The sequence below is a fragment of the Lissotriton vulgaris genome, chromosome 5 (genome assembly GCF_964263255.1).
Source record: "Lissotriton vulgaris chromosome 5, aLisVul1.2, whole genome shotgun sequence".
Taxonomy (NCBI): Eukaryota; Metazoa; Chordata; class Amphibia; order Caudata; family Salamandridae; genus Lissotriton; species Lissotriton vulgaris.
This window is the reverse complement of record NC_141693.1, coordinates 430847082-430866524: the sequence shown is the minus strand read 5'-3', so window position 1 is coordinate 430866524 and position 19443 is coordinate 430847082. Positions and strand designations below refer to the sequence as shown.

The window sequence follows — 19443 nt, the reverse complement described above, 5'->3', positions numbered from 1 at the left end:
TGAACAGAAGGTTAATCGGCACCTTATAGCGCAGAGATACCCCTTCGGGGGTCTATTCTGGCGCTTTATAAGCATATAAAATAAAAAAATAAAATAAATTGGTCAAAATTATACTTGAGGCGCCACAGGTTACCATTTTTTCATTTGGTGACTTATACATATTAGCGAAATGGGTAACCCATCCCACTTCACTATTCACAATCTCTATGGTTGGGCTATCCCGGAGTCTCAGGAATGGAGCATTTACTGCCCACCAGAACACGCTTTTATCTCTAACTAAATATGCGTCATGCAAAGCCTCCCATGCCTCCTCCCTCATGCCCTTTCTACGCTCCCTAAGGGCTTGTTTATACTCTCGTCTACATACTTCTATTTCTTGCCAGGAATTCAATGGTTTCTGTAACTCATTTTTAAGTTTCTTATAAGCCTTAGTACATGTTGTGTTGAACAATCCATGGTTTTGGTTATTTGTTTTTCTATTTTAGATTGATAAACCCTCTTCAATCCCTGTTGTGATCGACTGGAAGGCTTCTAAGATTTTGGCATGATCCAGACAGTCTAGGAAGGCTTTGTTATAAGTGGCCACTAAGTGATTGGTGAAAATTATGCAATCAACTTTGGATCAACGCAGGGAATAGCCATTATTTTTGTCAAGTGTGATGTCATTAACCACATGTAGGTTCTTACCCTACCTTTTAATTACTTCACTATACAATACAAGGCATACACTCTGAGGAAAGTGGTCACGTAAAGGTTCGTTCGTTATGTTTATTAGCACATAGTCTATGATGGTATTTGCACCTCTAATTCTGAGCAAGAGGAGACAGGCTTCATTCCACGCTGATGTTTAAATGCTGAGCATCTCCCTCATGAACAGACGTGGTTTAAATAGGTGGCAATCTAAAATGGGTGACCCACATCTTCTAAGCTTTTTCTCAAGATGTGCCCACAAATGGTGCTAGAATGAAAATTGTGCTACCATGCACATTACTTGCTTACCGGGAGTGTCAGACATTTTGTTGAGGAAACAATAAAGGATAATCAGCTTGACATACCTCAGCATTCTCTGCTTTGCTCAGAACAGACAAATGTGTGCAGGGACATGAGATGCACCAAGACAGTGACAATGTTGCGGAGCATGGTGTAGAGGCCACAAAGTGGCCCAGGTGCGGATTGTTGGCGTGGAGTATAGCACTACCTAATTACAGGTGGGCAAGGAGATTCTGACAATTCTATGGGTACTTTTTTTGTTAAAATTATTTTCAGTGCAAAATGTATCTTCTTTGAAATAGTTCCAGCATGCCATACATGGACAGGGATACGCTAAAATGTTTAAGAGAATTACATAACAAAGAAAATACTGTTGTCAACAATAAGCAAAGTGGCAAGGTATGTCTACGCTAAATTATACCAATTATATCTTATAAAGTACAATTCCCCATGGAAACTTAAAAAAAGAAAAAAAGAAAAGAAAAAGTACAATTCCCCACAGGTGCGCTCCAAGGAGAGAAGCCAGCCTCAAAAAAACCTTTGTTTGGGAGACAAAGCTCTGTATAACATATGCAAGAACTCCTGAGCACCAGTGTTAAATACATTTCTTCTTCAGTCTCAGAGATTCGAACAAATACAATGCTCTATTATTCCGTTCAAATTCAATCCATGTGAATCCAAAACAGGTCCAGAATATTGCACAACATTTTGAAATATCTTCACTGTGATTAAGGATACTTTGTAGGCATCACAACAACATCAGAAAAGCAGTTTCGTTCTGGACGAATTTATAACATATAGTAAACAAATTACTGCAGATGATCCAGAAGACCAAAGGCAGTGCCATCATACTTGGAAATGGCCCACTTTGTGGCACCTCAATACTCACCATCATGCTGTTACTCTGTTCTTGTCTGGCTTCCTGTATTAAAGTGCTTAGACGGCCCAGGTATTCCTGATTTTCAGCTATCATTCGTGGGCATGGCTCTCTGAAAAACAAGGAAATTGAGGCTGATTAAATAAAATAATTCCTTAACAATAATCCCTAAAATAAATTCTTGAAAAGAATCCCTTAGTAAGCATTTTCAATGGTGCAGGGGGATACAATATGTGTCTAAGATCACAGAAAGCAAAAAATGTACTAGAGCATGACTTTTTATGATAAAATTCACAGCATATACTTAAGTAACTGGAATTTTTACTTTCATATTATCAAAAGGCACAGGTCTAAGATAGGTCCAAAAGGACACTGGAGATTATTTTTTAGGGATTCAAGTAAACCTATTTTACAAACTCTGACATGTTTTTACTAGCCACCAACCTGGCATAGCTCCCTACGTGAAGGTAAGTGTGGAGCAAAGGCAGATAGTGGGGAAGAAAGGCTGGAACTCTGCAACTAGCACAGAAATAATTAATTTGCCATTGATAGGACACAAAACAGGATATCTGAGGGAAGCATTCCTAATCCATCTATTTACCTAGGAAAGGACTCATAAGGGCATCCAATGGCGAAAGATGAACTAAGACCTTGCAATCACTGGAAACACCAGAAAGCAACTGGGAGGGATGGAAGAAGGACAAGACAGAAAAAGCAATACAGGTTTTAAGTGAACATAGAGTACAGCACAGTTGTGGGCTGAAATGTAGCAGAGGACAATGGTGGTGATAGGAGAAATAGGATGAAATAGCATAGAGAATAGGTTGGGTTGAAGAGATAGGTTGAAATAGCAAAGGTGGCATAAAAGAGAGAACGAGAGGAATTATCAGAATACAAATGGAGTATATGTGAAGGAAAGTCAAGCAAGTAATAAGTAAGAGAACCCACGATCTGAAAAGAACCTTTTGTGAACATACTCTTCCTCAAACAATCACTCTCCCTCATTTACTCACCATCTTCCTTCTCACACCCACACTTTACACACACCCTCACCCTTCTATACACACTCCCCACACTTTCACAATAAGGTACGAAGTCAATACCCTATACAGAAATCTTAGTTTAATAATAAAAAGAAATGTTTAACTAAATAAATACCAGGAATTTTCATAGAGGACATCTATTAAACCAGCAAGTTGGATAGAACATTAATCAAACCAAACTCTTCATTTCTATCGGATCAAAATTACGAGGACACCTAAAGAAGGTGGGACAAGTGGCAATCCTAACCCGAGAAAGGCAAATTAGCAAGCTGAACTGAAGCACTAATGGAATGGAAAGTAAGCAAATCTGAGAAAGCAGCATTTATTAACAGCATGAACTTTTCATCCTGTTTGTTATCGTCAAGGTCAGGCTGTGATGGACACCTTCCTATGACTCCGCAGCCACTCTGTCATACTATGGTAATACAGGTGTCGGGACAGAGATTGCAAACAAGATATTCAAAGGCTGTGCTCTGTCTGAAATGACAGCAGGCAGATTTCACTATAGCATGTTGATTAAATCCTCTAAAGTAAGCCTCCCTCTTCAAGATTCTGCTACCAGAGGAGGGAGTCCAAGTCACTGTAGAATCAATAACAATGTTCTGAATTGCAATGTTTGTAAAAGGAAAAGCCAGTCATTATGGTGATCACCAGACCCCAAAGCACCAGAAAAACAAAAACAACATTTGGGGAATGGTAGGTGTAAAGCATTACAAATTCACAGTGTTGCAGCGCGCCATTTTACAGTGAGTTTTCCAAGAAGGCTTGCCTGTAGTACATGCTCTTCTAAGATAGGTGGGCACCCATGTTTACCAAGTTAGTCGCGTAGCACGATTGCACCACATGTCAAATGGAATCAGCATTTTTTATGAATGCACAAGATTGAGAATTTGTCTCATAGGGGAGTACTAAGTGAGCTGAAACTTCTTACACTGATTAAGCTTCCAGTTTTTCAGCTCTGAATTAATCTATTGCAGAATTTTTAGCCTCCAAAGATGCCAAGAGGGGTCTCTGGTATAGGTGGTAGGGTTAATTAATTAGTTGCATTTTGCCTGAGAGTAGCCGTTCATCCTCAAAATGGAGAACTGGGCTCTGTAATGCCTATCCTCTACATCTAGCAGTGCGTCAAGGGAGACAGGAGTAATGAGCTTGGAACAAACAAGTAATCTGCCCAGTAAAGCTAACAAAATAAACATACGCACATTTAGAGCCTCCACTCGTAGCATACAAGGAGCAGACAATGTTAGATTTCTTTCTAATTGAATTGTTTTTCAAAATAGCTAAGCCATCAACTCAGACTATTGTTGAAAAAAAAAAATTGTAATGCCACAAACAGCAATCAGTTTTCAGCTTTAATCATTTGACTTTTTCAGTCACTAACTGGGGCCCATTTATCACTTTACTAAGGCATAATGATGACTTCATCTCATTGATGGGAAAGGATAAGCAAGACAATGGGTGTTAATTCTCTCAAAACTGCAAATGCATTTATAAACTATATATGGCTATCACTTCTATTTAAAAAAAAAAAAAAAAAGAAAAACACCATCCATGAGAAAAGTGAGATAGGCACATCGATACCTCAGCATTCATGTAGACAAAATAAGAAGGTAGAGTACACAAACACTTTCCCCATCAACATCCCGCCCCCACAACACCAATGATATAGAGAGCAGAAGAAACTGGTAACAGAGCATAAAACGCTGCAGAAGCTGGATGAATGTACTGTTATAAAAGAGCTCTTGTCTTTGGGGGTCTATATTTGCAAAGAGAATCAGGCATGATGTGGGGCAAGTATGCAAGACAGACTACTGCCTTTTGATAGAGATGGGGAAAAGGAGTCCTCATACACACATATATCAAAAGGAATCTAACCCTTACAGTAGCTGTAAGTTTTGCCGTAGCACACAGACATCAGACCTCCAGCCACCAATAGCCCATGTTAGGAAGATTTGTCTTAGATACCATCTCAGCATTACTTTGTAAGCAGTATCCATTGATTGGTTGCAACATGAATTGTCGCAGAAATTAATCTGTAAAACCTCATCCCATTTCCCAGGATTTTGTGGTGTTGAATGCTACTATTCACTTCTAACAGCCTGTAGAAGAGAGAATTGACTTGAATAGAGCACCCTTCTGAGAAAAAGTCCTTTATTTTCATGCTTTCTCAACTTGCTGCCTTTAGTACCTTACCATGTGCCCAATGCATAGTTGTGTCAAAGCATTTGCATCTATTGCTTCCAAACTAAGCAAAACATTGCTAACAACTTTTAAGATCACCATTTATACACAACCAACCTAATCTTGGAGGGGAATCATTGGTGCTTGTGCAAATGTATTTGTCTGTGATTCCCACTAGGACGTCAGGATTGGCAATTAATGGTGTAAAAGGGAGATGGAAAAGTTGTTGCCTAATTAGTTCCAACTGTGTACACCAATGTTTTAGTGTGATTGTAGTTTAAAAGAGCAGGGTCCCAATTGATTATGACCCCTTCAAGGTGGGCAAAGGAGCTCTCTCAAGGGTACTCTGCTTGCCCCTTATTCAAGCATACAAAAAGGTATATCTTGAACTGTTTTTTTTGTTGAAATATTTTATTGACTTTTACAGTTTTTAACAATGCAGTACAGCAATAGAGCAACAACACTGCATGTCAGAAGTAAATACAATAGCAAATCATATGGTGTGCACGTCGAGGTGATAGCACATGTGTAATATGACCAACGTATGAGATTAAAAAGTCAGCATCATTAGGGCACTTGAGTGAAGGCTCCAGTGTATACTCTGCCATTCAGTTGAGCCGTTCATCGCTTATCTATGCGTGGTGTAGTGCATCTCTAAACAATGGACAGAGGGTACAACAAAATGAGGACAAAATAACTCTGCAAAGGGGAGGGGGTAACTGCCCGTGACCTGAGGCCTCAAGGTGTTGCATCAACTGAACAACTGCTTGTAGTGTGTAGTAGGATCCTAGGATACACCTGGCTGAGTAGAGATTAAGAGACGCTGTCCTACTTGGGGCATTGTAGCAGTGACAGCTGTATGTGGCATTGAAGCTAATTAGACCTCTGACTCCCCCGTGTTCTCAGCAGGTGCATCTAACTTCTGCAATGGGCTTACAATGGTCCCCCAGTCGATGGCTAGGGGAAACTTGATATGATATGATATGAATTGGCTTTTATAGAGCGCGACTTACACTCCATGGAGCATCTTGGCGCTAGTCATAACGTGTCACAGAGGAGAAAAGAAATTGAGAAAACTACACAAAAAACCAGGAGAGGGGGGAAAAAATGTGGATCTGATAAGAGTTTGTAAAGAGTAAAGGTTAAATTAGCGCTAGACAGAACGTGTCAGTGGCATTGAAAATCCAGGTTTTAAGGGCCTTTCGAAACAGGTTCTCTGAGGGGATCAGACGCATCTGGGGTGGGAGCTTGTTCCAGGCTCTGGCTCCCAACACTCCAAGGGATTTTCCACCTTTTGTAGTGAGTCTGAATTTGGGGACCACCAATAGGTTTAGGTTGGAAGATCTGAGTGAGCGGGAGGGAGTATACCTTCCGAACCTTTGTGACAGATAGGTGGGGCCCGACTGGTGGTAAGCCCTGAAAGTGATAAGTAAGATTTTGAATAACACTCTCTTGTGGATAGGTAGCCAGTGCAGGGTTTTAAGTGCTGCTGAAGCAGATGACTTCCTGGGTAATCTCAGCACTAGGCGGGCGGCGGCGTTCTGAACCATCTGCAATTTGTGCAGAACAGCTTTGTTGGAACCTGCATAGATGCTGTTACAGTAATCTAGACGGGATGTGATGAGGGCCACTGCTACCGTCTTTCTGGCTGTCAGGGGGAGGAGGTCAAAGAACCTTCTGAGGCCCTTGATAATGTTGAAGCAGGACCCTGCCACAGTACCTGCTTGTTGTTTGAAAGATAGGGCTTCATCAAACCTTATCCCGAGGTTTCGGGCCGACTTGATAGTGTTAGGCGGGACTTCGGCGTCTTGGGGCCACCAGTTTTTAGGGGAGAAAAGATTATTTTGGCCAAAAGGGAGGATTTCAGTTTGCCTGAGTTGCACTTAAGGTGGTGGGTTCTCATCCATTCAAAGGTTGCGGTGAGACAGTCTCTCAGATTTTCTTCTGCTTTAGTCGTGTTGTTGTCCAGTACAAGGATGAGCTGGGTGTCATCCGCGTAGGATATCGTACTGATGTTGAAGGATGTGATGAGTTCAATCAGAGGGGTCATGTAAAGGTTAAAAAGAATAGGGCTCAAGCTAGAGCCTTGTGGTACCCCTGTTTTAGTGCTTTTTCGTCTGAGCAGTGGCTTCCTAATATGGTGACTTGTTTCCTATGACTGAGGAAGTTTTTCAGCCATTTGAAGGCAGTTCCTGCTAATCCCGATTCTGCCAGGCGGCCAATTAATACGGGGTGTGAGACCGTATCAAAGGCCGCCGACAGATCAAGCAGGATCAGGACGGCCTTTTTTCCTTGATCCAATGCCATCTTGAGTGTCTCCACTGTATGTAGAAGAGCTGACTCCGTGGAGTGTTTGGCCCTGAAACCTGCCTGGTTGGGGTGTAGGAGGTGGTTTTCCTCCAGATGTTTGGTCAGCTGTTTGTTTACTGCCGCTTCAGTAAGTTTGAACAGCAGTGGGAGCAGCGAAATTGGGCGAAGGTTGGAGAGCGTGGTGGGGTCAGCTAGGGGTTTTTTCTGCAACGGTTTTACAGCAGCAAGTTTCCATTCAGATGGAATGGCGGCAGTGGCCAGAGAGGAGTTGATGATAGCATTTATAATTGGATTGACCATGTCCACTAAAGCGCGAAGTCACGGGTACGGGTCAAAAGGGGAGCCTGACTTGCTGGAGAGAATGGCTTGTCGAGTTTCGTTGAGGCTGACAGGGGTACATTTATTTAGCTGAGGTTTCCTATTAGTTGGTAGTAAATTATCATAAGAGGGGGGTTCTGGAGAATCTGGGAAGTCTTTGATAAGATTTAGTATTTTGTGTTCAAAGTAGTTTGCTATGGAGTTGCAGAGTGCAAGTGAAGGCGGTATCTCTTGTCTAAGGATTCTGGGGTTCATGAAATCATCAACTATTTTGAAGATTTCTTTCTGTTTGTTGTTTGACAGATTGATGACTTCAAGAAAGTGATCTTTCTTAGCGCTTTTTATCATTGCATGATATTGTTTTCTAGCAGTTTTATAGGCAAGAAGTTCAGTTGTATCATAAGTATGGCGCCATTTCTTTTCAAGGGCTCTGACCTCTGCACGTTTATCTTTTAGAGGGGGGGAGAACCAGGGGGCAGACTTTTTGTTCTGTTTTTTTCTCACTTTTTCTGAGTTAGCAGGACCGCAGAAATCTGTGATCCATTTACAGAAGTTGTTGTAGTCAGTTTCTGTACTTCCGGTCAGGGGCGGTTTAGAGTCCTCTGCGATGAGGTGCAGATTGGGGGAGTTTGCAAGTTTTTTCCAGTCTCTCTGTATCTGGACGTCGATTTTTAAGTTGGCTGTATTTGACCTTTTCTTATTTGTAGTCAGTTTGAAGAGGATTAGCCAATGGTCGGTCCATGTTTGAATCAGGGGGGTTTCGACGGTTAGGGTTTTAATATTGGTACAAATGCAGTCTAAGATATGGCCTGCTTTGTGTGTGGGCATTTTAGTCAATATTTCCAGCCCCAGGATATCAGTTAGATCGTTGAGCCATATTGCATTAGGGTCGTTGGGTTTATCGAGATGGAAATTTAGGTCGCCTAATACTGTGAAATTAGCGTATTTCAGAGTTAGAGTGCTGAGTGCCTCTTCAAAGCTTTCGAAAAAACCGTTCTGAGGTCCTGGAGGACGATAGATTAGAGCACCAGCGAAGGTGTTCTCCTCATTTATCTGAATACAGAACCCCATACTTTCTGCCCCTTTTACGTCCGAGAGTTCGAACGTGGAGCATTTCATAGAGTCCCGGTGGATAATGGCTAAGCCACCTCCTCTCTGTTCTTGTCTATCGGTCCTCTGGATGAGGTAGCCTTGGGGGACTGCTTGGGCTATAATCGGGTTGCACCATGATTTTAGCCAAGTTTCCGTTACAATTAGCATGTCAATATCATTCTCCGTGATTAGGTCATGAATATGCGCCCCGTTCTTGCATATTGACCTGGCATTGATCAAAGCTCCTCAGAGAGAGGTCGCGCCTTCCATAGTGGATGACTGTTTCTCCGGGGTAAGGAGGGTTCTGCAAGTGTAACAGCATGATGGTCCTAACCACTTCTCAACGTCGATCAAATTGTGACAATTTTTATTATCATGATTTAGGGAGAGAATCTTATCTCTGGTGAAAGTAGGTGTTTGATTAGTACATACCGTGGGTTTGACAGCATGACAGGCCCTAGGCCCGGCCGTGGCACGGACGGGCACAGACGGGCTTGCCTTAGGCGCGCCTTCGGCGTGCAGACGGCGCGCCCGCTGCGCTCGTCCGCTGCGCGTCCGGAAAAGACACATTTTTGTAGAGACAGGAAGGCGAGAACAGAGGGCGTGGCCTTGTCAAGGGGGCGTGTCCGTGCTTCGCGCCGGTGACGGCGGGGGAAGCCTTTCTGTTTGTTAGAGTCCGAGTCAGCGATAATATCCGCTGCGCGGGTACTTCCAGCAACGTGGATGGAGGTAGGCGAGAGTACAATAAATTTTAAGTAAACACAGTTAAAGTGACTCTCAAAGTTTTAAAATGGTGCTGCCTAGCTCCCGGCTTCCGCCTCAGGAGACACGAAATGATTATAGGGTCGCTCGTATTCAGCGGCGCCTATATAGTGTGTTTGTGGTGGGCGTGGCCTCGTCAAGGGGGCGTGTCCGTGCTTCGCGCCGGTGACGGGGGGGAAGCCTTTCTGTTTGTTAGAGTCCGAGTCAGCGATAATATCCGCTGCGCTGGTACTTCCAGCAACGTGGATGGAGGTAGGCGAGTGTACAATAAATTTTAAGTAAACACAGTTAAAGTGACTCTCAAAGTTTTAAAATGGTGCTGCCTAGCTCCCGGCTTCCGCCTCAGGAGACACGAAATGATTAAGCCCTAGCAGGTCCTCCCTCTGCAGGGCCACACCTTCTGCCCTGGCCCAGTTGAGCAAGGAACAACAGCAGGCCAACGCATGGGGTGCCACTGGCACTTTCCATCTTTTTAGTATTCAGGTGCTTTGCTGTGACCAAGCCCAGGTCGAAGAAGCGTAAGAGGACCTTGTGTTTCTTGTCCCTCTTAAAAAGGTGTAATATATACAGCTCACAATGGAAAGGGATATCACGCTTGGTGCAGTTGGCTAATGTGGTCACTATGTCAGTCCAATGCCAGAGCATGTGCTGTCGGGCAGACGGCATCTGGGGCATTTGAAATCAATGTGGTGGAAATACTTATTTATCTGGGCGGGGGAGAGATATGCTTGATGGAGAATGAAGTATTGGCTCTGCCGAAAGCGCTTATTACGAAGGACTTGTGTCGGGCCCGAGGTCCTCTTCCCAATGCGGTCTCAGTGAAGTCAGTGGGATTGTTGTGTGCTGATGGAGGGACAGGGGACGAAGCAAACCAACGTATCAACTGTCCCTGTGAACCCATTATATGCAAGTTTTGCATCAGGAGATGTGTGGGAGGTTCCATTGTTAAGCTACCCCACCTAGATGACAGTGAAGCTATGAGCGCACAATGTAATAGGAAATGCCCTGGGGGTAGACCATCCTCCGAGATGAGATCCACATATGGGATTAAAGTATCATCCCCGAAAAAGTCCCCTGTGTCGTGGATGCCCTGCCGCCACCCATCCGTGCAACTCTGCGGCTTTGACAGGCGACTCACCCCTTGGTGTTGCCAATAGAGGAATAGCCAGGGCATACGGTGTGGTGCAACGGTTGATGAATAGGCTTCTGCAGTAACATTTGTACGCTGTGGAAAATAGCAGGGAGACTACCTTCCTCGGTTTTGCGTGAGAGGGAAACATGTACAGTAGAGTGTGAAGCACCATTTGTGCTTGCAGAGTGGCGGTCTCTGACAGGTGACGTGAAGCTAACCATCTGGCCACGCATTGCAGCTGAGCTGCTAAGTAATAGTGCTCGAAATAGGGTACTACAAGCCCCTCTGACCCGCTGGCAGATAAAGCTTTCAAATAGAGACCCTGTGCCTAGATGTTGCCCAGAGAAAGTCCCTGACCATTGCTTTCAACTTGCTGAAGTAGGAGGGGGGATGTAAAGAGGCAGGGCAGCAAAATAGTAAAGAAGTCGGGGAGGATTACCATCTTTGCAAGGGTCACTCTACCTGAGATGGACAGCAGACGAGTTTTCCAGAATTCCATCTGCGAGTGAATAGAGGAGGTGGCTCTAGTGATGTTCCTGTTAAATAGGTCGGTTTTGGTGCGATGTAAGCGAACAGCTAAAAAGAAGAAGGCATTGGTGCACCACACCTCTGGGACCTCCCCCAGCGCATAACCCGGGTCAGGGGTGGATGTCGAGAACGGGAATTAATGGATTCCACTGCATTGACCCTCAGCCCCGATATCCTTGTGAATTGCGACAGTGCTGAGTCTAGCGAGGAAGGGGTGGAGTGAAGGTTTCTTGCATACAGCAAGATGTCATTGGCATACAAAGAAATTGTCTGTGTACTGTCTCCCAGGGAATACCCAGGTCTACCCAGGCCATAATTACCTCTACGAGGGGTTCCACCTCCAGGGAAAAGAGGAGTGGGGAAAGCGGACTGTCCTGACGAGTCCCCCGCCTCACACGGCTGGAGTCCAGGATATAGGGTCCAGTTTTCAGACAGATCGTTGGGCGTTTATATAGCAACCGGACCATGATGAGGAATGAGGGGCCTATGCCAAACCTTGGCAATACTGCAAAAAGATAGTCATACTCAATGGAATGAAATGCCTTCTCGAGCACAGGACCAAGGCAGCCCGAGCGTGGCCAGCCCAGTGGGGCTTATTCTGCCACCCTAAAATAGCAGCAGAGGTTGAGCGAGGTGTTCCAGGCCGGGACAAATCCATTTTGAATAGTGTGGTGGCGAGGCTACCAAGGAATGTGTTCTGATCAGTGTTGGGAGCATAAATTGAGCCCAGTAAGACAGCCTGCCCGTTGAGCCTACCCCTGATGCAAACATAGTGCCCAGCAGGATTAACCACTACCTCCTCCTCCCAAGGGGTACCCGCCTTTACCCAAATCAGGGAGCCTGAGATCAATGGTTAGTGCTGTATACATGTCCGTGGCAACGACGACGAAGCCCGTCAGCCTCCGGCCTAGTCAGGTGCGTCTCCTGTAGGAAAGTAATCCGAGCGACCTGCAATCCCAGTGGAATTGCGCCTTAAGTAGGCATATATGGAATACCTGCACGCGGGGGTGTGAATGCCTCTGACGTTCCAGGTTATGATGTTAATGTTGGTCATGTGTCCAATGCAGGTTTGTAGAGCCCAGCCAGTGTAGCAGCTGCCTTGTGTGAATGTGTTAGGGGAGGCCTCAGGTCACTAGGCAGGGCAACATCAACTCTGGGTAAAACAATAATACTTAATCTAAGATGAGAATCGACATGAGAGCGAACCCCAAACAGGGAATGACCTAAACAGGTGCGCATAACCATGGCGATGAATACGTAGTCAGATGATGACCGTGGAAAGGGGGGGTGAGCGAGGGTGGGATAGCTCCTACTAACCCGTCCCCCGGTTACATAACGCCAAGAACTGGCATCCTGAGGCGTTTCTGCTTTTGTATAACGTGACATTGGTGTGTGCCGCTAGGTGACCAAATAAACACCTAAAAAACAATTTCATGACTTTACAACTCCTCTATTTATATCTGCGGTGAGAGGTGTATCAGGCTGTTCTATTCAATTATATAGCCTGATGTTTGAGGAGTAACGACTGGAGGGAGAGGAGAGTCTGGCCTGGAAGCCTGTGAGGAATCAACATCCCCTTTGGAACTGGAAGGCGATGGAGCGGACTCCGAAGACGGTCTGGCTGATTGAAGGGTAGATGCAATATGTATTGCGGATTGGCTCTTCGATAGGATCAGTTCTGGGTCCGGGGCATTGATCGGTTAGCTCCGTCTCTGTGACCATATCATAAGGAGAGTCGAAAAAATAAGCAGTGTCATTTTGGATGACCTGAACACGGGATCGGAATAGCAGAGAGTATCGTAGATCCTGAGCCCCTAACTGCTGCTTCACTGTTCCAAAATTGGCGCGCCTCCTCTGAAACGGAGCTGTGTAGTCCGGGAAGAGGGAGACCGAGACGTTTTGTACCAGGGGCTCTCCCCACCTCTTTCAATATCGCATCTTGGTCCAGAATGGACGTGGGTTAGCGCCAGGAGGCGGTGTACGAGCAGGGACCCTGTTCGTCCGCTCAACAACAAACAATGGGGAGAGTGTCCCCGGGGTGAGCAGCTCCTTCAACCAGGTCTCCACATATTTCACTGGAAGACATATTACTCGCATGTTGTTTCGACGCGAGCGCCCCTCTGCTTCGTTCAGCTACTCTTCTAGTATGTAGACCTGGTCGAGCAGGTCCTGCAGTGTTGAGGTGTGAGTGCGGCCTTTAGGTTGCAGTTTCGCCAGTATAATCTCTGCCCCTTGCACGCGTTTAGAGAGCTTTTGATGATCAGCACGCAGGAGCATGAAGTCAGAAGTGATATTGTCTATTCTGCCCTCAAGAGAGGTGCAGGTTTAATCCAATTCTGTGCCTATCCGCTCCACCGCTCTATGAGAGTAATGGGACCCCCTCTAAAGTACTAATTCGCAGGTCAGAGAGAAGAGGGGAAAGAAATTTGATATAACAACTACTCTAAGCGCAAACTCCCTGGTGACCTCTCTATTTCTTTAAGGGTTTTAGCCTCTTAAATTCTAACATGGGCATAACAAAATCCAAATTGACATATCTCTTATTTCCATTCTTTTTTTTATTTGTTGTTTAAGTAAATTTTTTTTTTGTTATATTTTTTAAACATTGTTATCATTAAAAAGTACAAAAAATCATTCCTAATATACACGATTTAACAGCATGAAGAATAATTCACAAGTTCATATAGTAATCTATATGTGACCAGGTAGAGAACAAACAACAGTCAAACCACACATACATACTTCACACACATTCATACCACAAATTATCAGTGCAAGTTATCATGTTTCGTTGGTTCTTGTCTAATGCCCAAAAGCAGGGTCAATACAAAATGTAGGTTTTTATATAGACTTGGTCGACGCGTTTCGGTGGCAATAGATAGATTATCAAATAATGTCCTCTGCACCCTGGTTCTTCTCCAGTTGAACTGTAGCTGTAGCCTATCGCAGCTCCACATTAAAGACCTTCTTCAGAGTAGTAGTTAGTCATCCCACAGAATTCTCTTACGACTCAGAGATTCCTAAGGTGGGCTGAGTGCAGAATCCCTCATGATTCCAGTTTAAGCAGCATGAACTTCATTTCCACTCGGATACCCTGTCTCAGAATAGCACTTATTATCTTGATTCCACAAATATGAGTCTATTTATCTTTTGTTATTTCTCCTTTTAATAGTGCAGTCTCTCCTGAAAGATATCAGTAAAACTAGGCAGTAGTAGTCAATCAATCTTCTAAATGAGTCTCGTCCAATTTTCCAGAATAGTTAAAATGTCCTCTTAAAGATTGCAATCTTCAAAGCTCTAAATTAGCTGGCGTTACCGCCCATCGAAGTTCCACAACGGCACTCACGTCTCCTCGAGTCAGTCATCGCTGACAGCACAGAGTCCAGTTTAGTCGAGAGGTCTGATCGGTTTGAGTGAGGGCTTCCTTATTCCACTGGGCGTTCCACTGGGCGTCCCCCTGGACGCATTCTGATGAGGGCCATCCAGGTGGTTGGTGGAGCGGAGACGACCCATAACTAGCTGCTGCCACTAGGCATTAGGAGCAGCTGGCGCAGCGATCTTACAGGCCACAGTTGTGGGTGGAGGCCAGGCGCCACCGTCGCTCGCAGGCACCCCGAGTATTGAGGGAGGTGTATAGGATGACCGCACTCCAGCCCAATTGGAGCATCCAGAGGGCAAATATCCGGAGGTCGTTGGGTGATAGGTGGGCCACAGAAGGACCGTGAACACTTAGCCCTTCAATTCAACTGCTGCAATATGGACGAGCAATTAGGGGCTACAGAGTGTCCTGAGTATTGCCCCCCCCCCCCCCCCCCCCATGACGGGTCCTGCAAGTTCGCCATGCAAACCTACCTTCACCTCTGTCTCAATATCAACTGTCCTCCGGTTCAGTAGCAGTCCGTTGAGGTCTATGACGCTGCAGGCCAGGCCAGGTTTTATGACGCCATGTTCTGTTTTTCGAGCCTGGTCCGCGTCTCAAATCATCAGTAGGCCCAAACCGTTGCCGCCAGGGGCCGCTCCGACCAGAGCACGCCACATGTCTTGTCCTGAGCGTAGGCCTGCGCCTCAAGCCAGGAGAGCGTCTCATCTCAGCAGTGTGGGGGTGGAGGGCCTCGACCAAAGCACCAAACTCCCAGCGAAGGCTGGAGCACGGAAGCAAGGCTGATGGATCTCAGTGGCATGCACCCCTGCCTCCACCGAGGGTCCGTAGGGCTCTCAGGGGCATGGCAGCAAGACAGGATAGAGCCAGAGGTAGGCCCACGTGGGGAAGCAGGCTGCACCTCCCGCCAAGCAGGTACAGGGACTGGGTGTAGCTGACTGTCACACCCACCGTCCGGTGCAGCAGCGGTCAGTAGAGGACTGTAGCCCAGCAGGCAAGGCCAGGACTCATGGAGCCATCTTCTACTGTCCTGTGCCTGGTCCGGACCACCCTGCTAGGTGATACCGGCCGTAAAACGACAGCCTAGGGCCGCTCCGTCAGGAGCACCCCCGTGTAGCATCTGTGAGGTTTCCCGGTGTGTAGCCCCAAATGCAGGTACGCTGTCCGTGCCGGGCTGGCACCTCGCTTCAATTGTAGGTGGTGGAATGCCCAGTCTATGGTTCCGGACTCCCAGCAGGGAACAAGGCACGAAAGCTCAGCTAGCTGTCCTCCGAGGCGGCACCCTGCCTCTGCCTTGACACCGCCAGTTGTTGAGGAATGTGGCAGCTACTCCACTTTGGTGGTCTCAGGGCAAGAGCAAAAGTTCAGAGCCCACCATGAGGGCTACAAATCCGAATGTGCTCTGGCCAGGGACAGGCTCCCTGCATGGGGAGGCAGGCCAAGCCCCCCAGGCACTGCTCCCGCCAGTCACACAAACTCAAGGAGCCCTCCGATGGGTGCAGCAGACCATGCAACACACCATCCGTGCATTTAACTTTGTGTTAGGTCCGCTGGATGCAAGGATGGTCAGGATAAACGGGGGTTAGGGTTCAGAGCGCGATCAAGATGCGTCCACCATCTTAGGTGCTTGGTCACATCCCTGTTATATCTTGAACTGTTGATGACCAACCAACAGCTGGCATGACTTATCTGCCTACATCTGGGATGCTCATTCTCCCAATGTAGGGAGATTTGAGCAGAACCATCTTGGCGACAAAGGGGTTTTTCTTATTCCAGATGAACTTCCCCAGATTGCTTTGGATAGATTTCAAGACCCTGAGGAGGAACTGTAGGGGATGGGATCTAGATGCGTACAATATCCATGCATGAAATTCCAGAGATTTTAGGAGATGTGAACTACTATGAGATCAGCCAAGGTTGGGGGAAGAGTACTGCCTAACTATAGATCCCATTTGGAGACAGGCAACATCAATTTCTTCTCAGAAGGACCCTGCTAGAGTCTTGCAAGATCAACAGGTGCCTACGTCATAGGACTTCTGGAAGTGGTTTGAAACTCTAAGATCCTTTTAAAGTGCCTCACTTTGCAGACATATACTGTAAGTGATCCAGCAGGGTAGGTTAAAAAGCAGGCAATATAATCGCCAAATAGTGTCCGGTTAACATGGTCACACTCTGTAGGTATGTCCCTGATGATATGGTTGGACAGTATTTACTGGTTCAGTGGCTCCACAGTGAGGGTAAACATTATTAGGGATAGGAGGCAACCATTGATTTGTCCTTCTTGATAGAACTATAAGATCGGAAAAATACAAGAGTAGATTATCAATTTTTTAGAAGGGCCTAATAAAATTAGCTTTAATATATATAAGATCATTTGGGGGCTCCTTCCAGTTTTCTTATGCATGAAAGCTCAGTCTACTCTATTGAAAGCCTTCTCCACATCAAGTGATTGGACTGTTTGAACATTGTCTCAGGCAGCCTTTTCCACGACACAAGTTTGACATTCTTCCTTGTTGAGAGACTTAATAAAAGCAGCTTCATGTGGAGAGATCAGGAGTGGTTAAATGTCAGTTAGTTGTGTTGTAGGAATTTTGGTAACAATATAGAACTTGCTATTTAGCAAGGCAATCGGCCTATAGGAGCCACACAGATCGGCATCATTGTTAGGTTTTAATAATAATGTGAGGTTCATCATGCCGGGTGCAACAATACCAGCTTCAGATATGGAACTGAAGACCTTGATCAAGGTAGGTACAAGGATGTCCTTAAACTCCTTAGTAAGGGAGGTAATACAACCAGCAGGTCCTGTTGCTTTGTTACTTGGTAACTCTGAAATGGCTCATTTGACCTCTTCCTCTGAAATCATATCTTCCAATGCACTTACTGCATCTATCAGCATGTTCGAAAAAGCACGCCTGCCAGGTACTCATCCCGACTTACATGGTCATGTGTTTCTGCATGATATAATTGTGAGAATACCTCAAGAAATGCCTACCTAACCCCCCCCCCCGAACAGAGGTCTGTACCACCCCTTAATGCTGCAGACCAATCAAGTGTAAACATATGCCATTGTCACCTGTATGAGCTAGGAATCTGTCGACATATAGCATTTCTAATATGTTTCTCTGCTTTCAAATAATTTATGGGCTGCATCTTTAATGAGTTGAGCGTCTAGTTCCCCAAGCTTTCCTCCAGCTTTACATAATTCTCAATACATACATATAGAAACAGTAGATTTATATAGTTCCTCTAATTGGGATACATCTGTTTCCAAGTTTCCTTATTTCGTTTTTTCTATCCTAAGAAAATTGGAAGCGTGGGCTAGTAGTCCTCCCCCTACCGATACCACTTATGCTGCATCACCTATTGCAGCCCATGATACCCCTTCAGCATGCTGTTTATAAGGATTAGGTTTTGAAAGGCTATTTTGTTTTCTCTCCACACCTGCTGTGACAAAGGCATGTCATATTAGATGCAAAGTCATCGTGAATGAGGCATGATCTAAGCAGATCTGTGTGCAGATTTCCACAGACAGAATGGGGGGACACTTGAACCTACCGGCCCAGAGGAGGGGGGAGGAGAGCAAGCCCCCACTGTTGCCGCCACCGCCAGGAGTCCACTCGTGCAGCCTACAGCGCCGCCGCTCCGGGACTACATCTCCCGGCGGCCCTAGCGGCGGCGCTGCTTCTCACACACCAGGGAAGCGCCAGGAGGAGCCTCAAAGGAGAGTTCCGCTCGGCGGAGCGCGGGGGACACTTGAACCTACCGGCCCAGAGGAGGGGGGAGGAGAGCAAGCCCCCACTGTTGCCGCCACAAGTCCACTCGTGCAGCCTACAGCGCCGCCGCTCCGGGACTACATCTCCCGGCGGCCCTAGCGGCGGCGCTGCTTCTCACACACCAGGGAAGCGCCAGGAGGCGCCTCAAAGGAGAGCTCCGCTCGGCGGAGCGCGGGGGACACTAGAACCTACCGGCCCAGAGGAGGGGGGAGGAGAGCAAGCCCCCACTGTTGCCGCCACCGCCAGGAGTCCACTCGTGCAGCCTACAGCGCCGCCGCTCCGGGACTACATCTCCTAGCGGCGGCGCTGCTTCTCACACACCAGGGAAGCGCCAGGAGGCGCCTCAAAGGAGAGCTCCGCTCGGCGGAGCGCGGGGGACACTTGAACCTACCGGCCCAGAGGAGGGGGGAGGAGAGCAAGCCCCCACTGTTGCCGCCACCGCCAGGAGTCCACTTGTGCAGCCTACAGCGGCGCCGCTCCGGGACTACATCTCCCGGCGGCCCTAGCGGCGGCGCTGCTTCTCACACACCAGGGAAGCGCCAGGAGGCGCCTCAAAGGAGCGCTCCGCTCCGCGGGACGCCGGGCTAAGCCCGGGCAAAGGGCGGGCCTTCTGTGGCCCTCAGAGGACCCGAGAAGGACGGGACGGGCCACCCCACTTGGCTCCATCAAAGGAGGAGGTACAGAGACGTGTAATCCTTCTAATCTTTACCGTTATGAACTGCTTACTGTTGTTTCCGGGGGTTTTGTTTCCCAATTACTATGTCCGTCTGGGAGGAGCTGAATGCCCTGTGTGGCACAAACTACGTCCCGGATGTATCAACCCCCCCCATAGCGGGCAGGGACACTGACCAAATAATCTGCACTCCCCAGGATGTACCTTTATCCCCCGAAACAATCCTCTCTCAAATCAATACACTGCCCCGGGGCTTAACCGGTAAAAGTCATCACAACGAGGAAATAGACAATACCAATCAGAATCTATCAAATACCGATCAAATGTGCTGTAGCCCCTCATTACCCCCCCCCCAACCCAACCTTATTAACGTCGGATAAGG

General features: G+C 46.6%; 1 protein-coding gene across 2 annotated transcripts in view; it reads right to left on the bottom strand.

Moving 5' to 3' along the window:
- Positions 1–19443, bottom strand: part of CHUK (component of inhibitor of nuclear factor kappa B kinase complex) — a 659325-nt gene that overhangs the window by 12192 nt on the left and 627690 nt on the right. For both annotated transcript variants that reach the window (XM_086921838.1, XM_086921837.1), the window contains exon 20: positions 1880–1979. In XM_086921838.1, coding sequence (XP_086777964.1) covers positions 1880–1979 — 100 coding nt within the window. The remainder of the gene's footprint in view (positions 1–1879; positions 1980–19443) is intronic.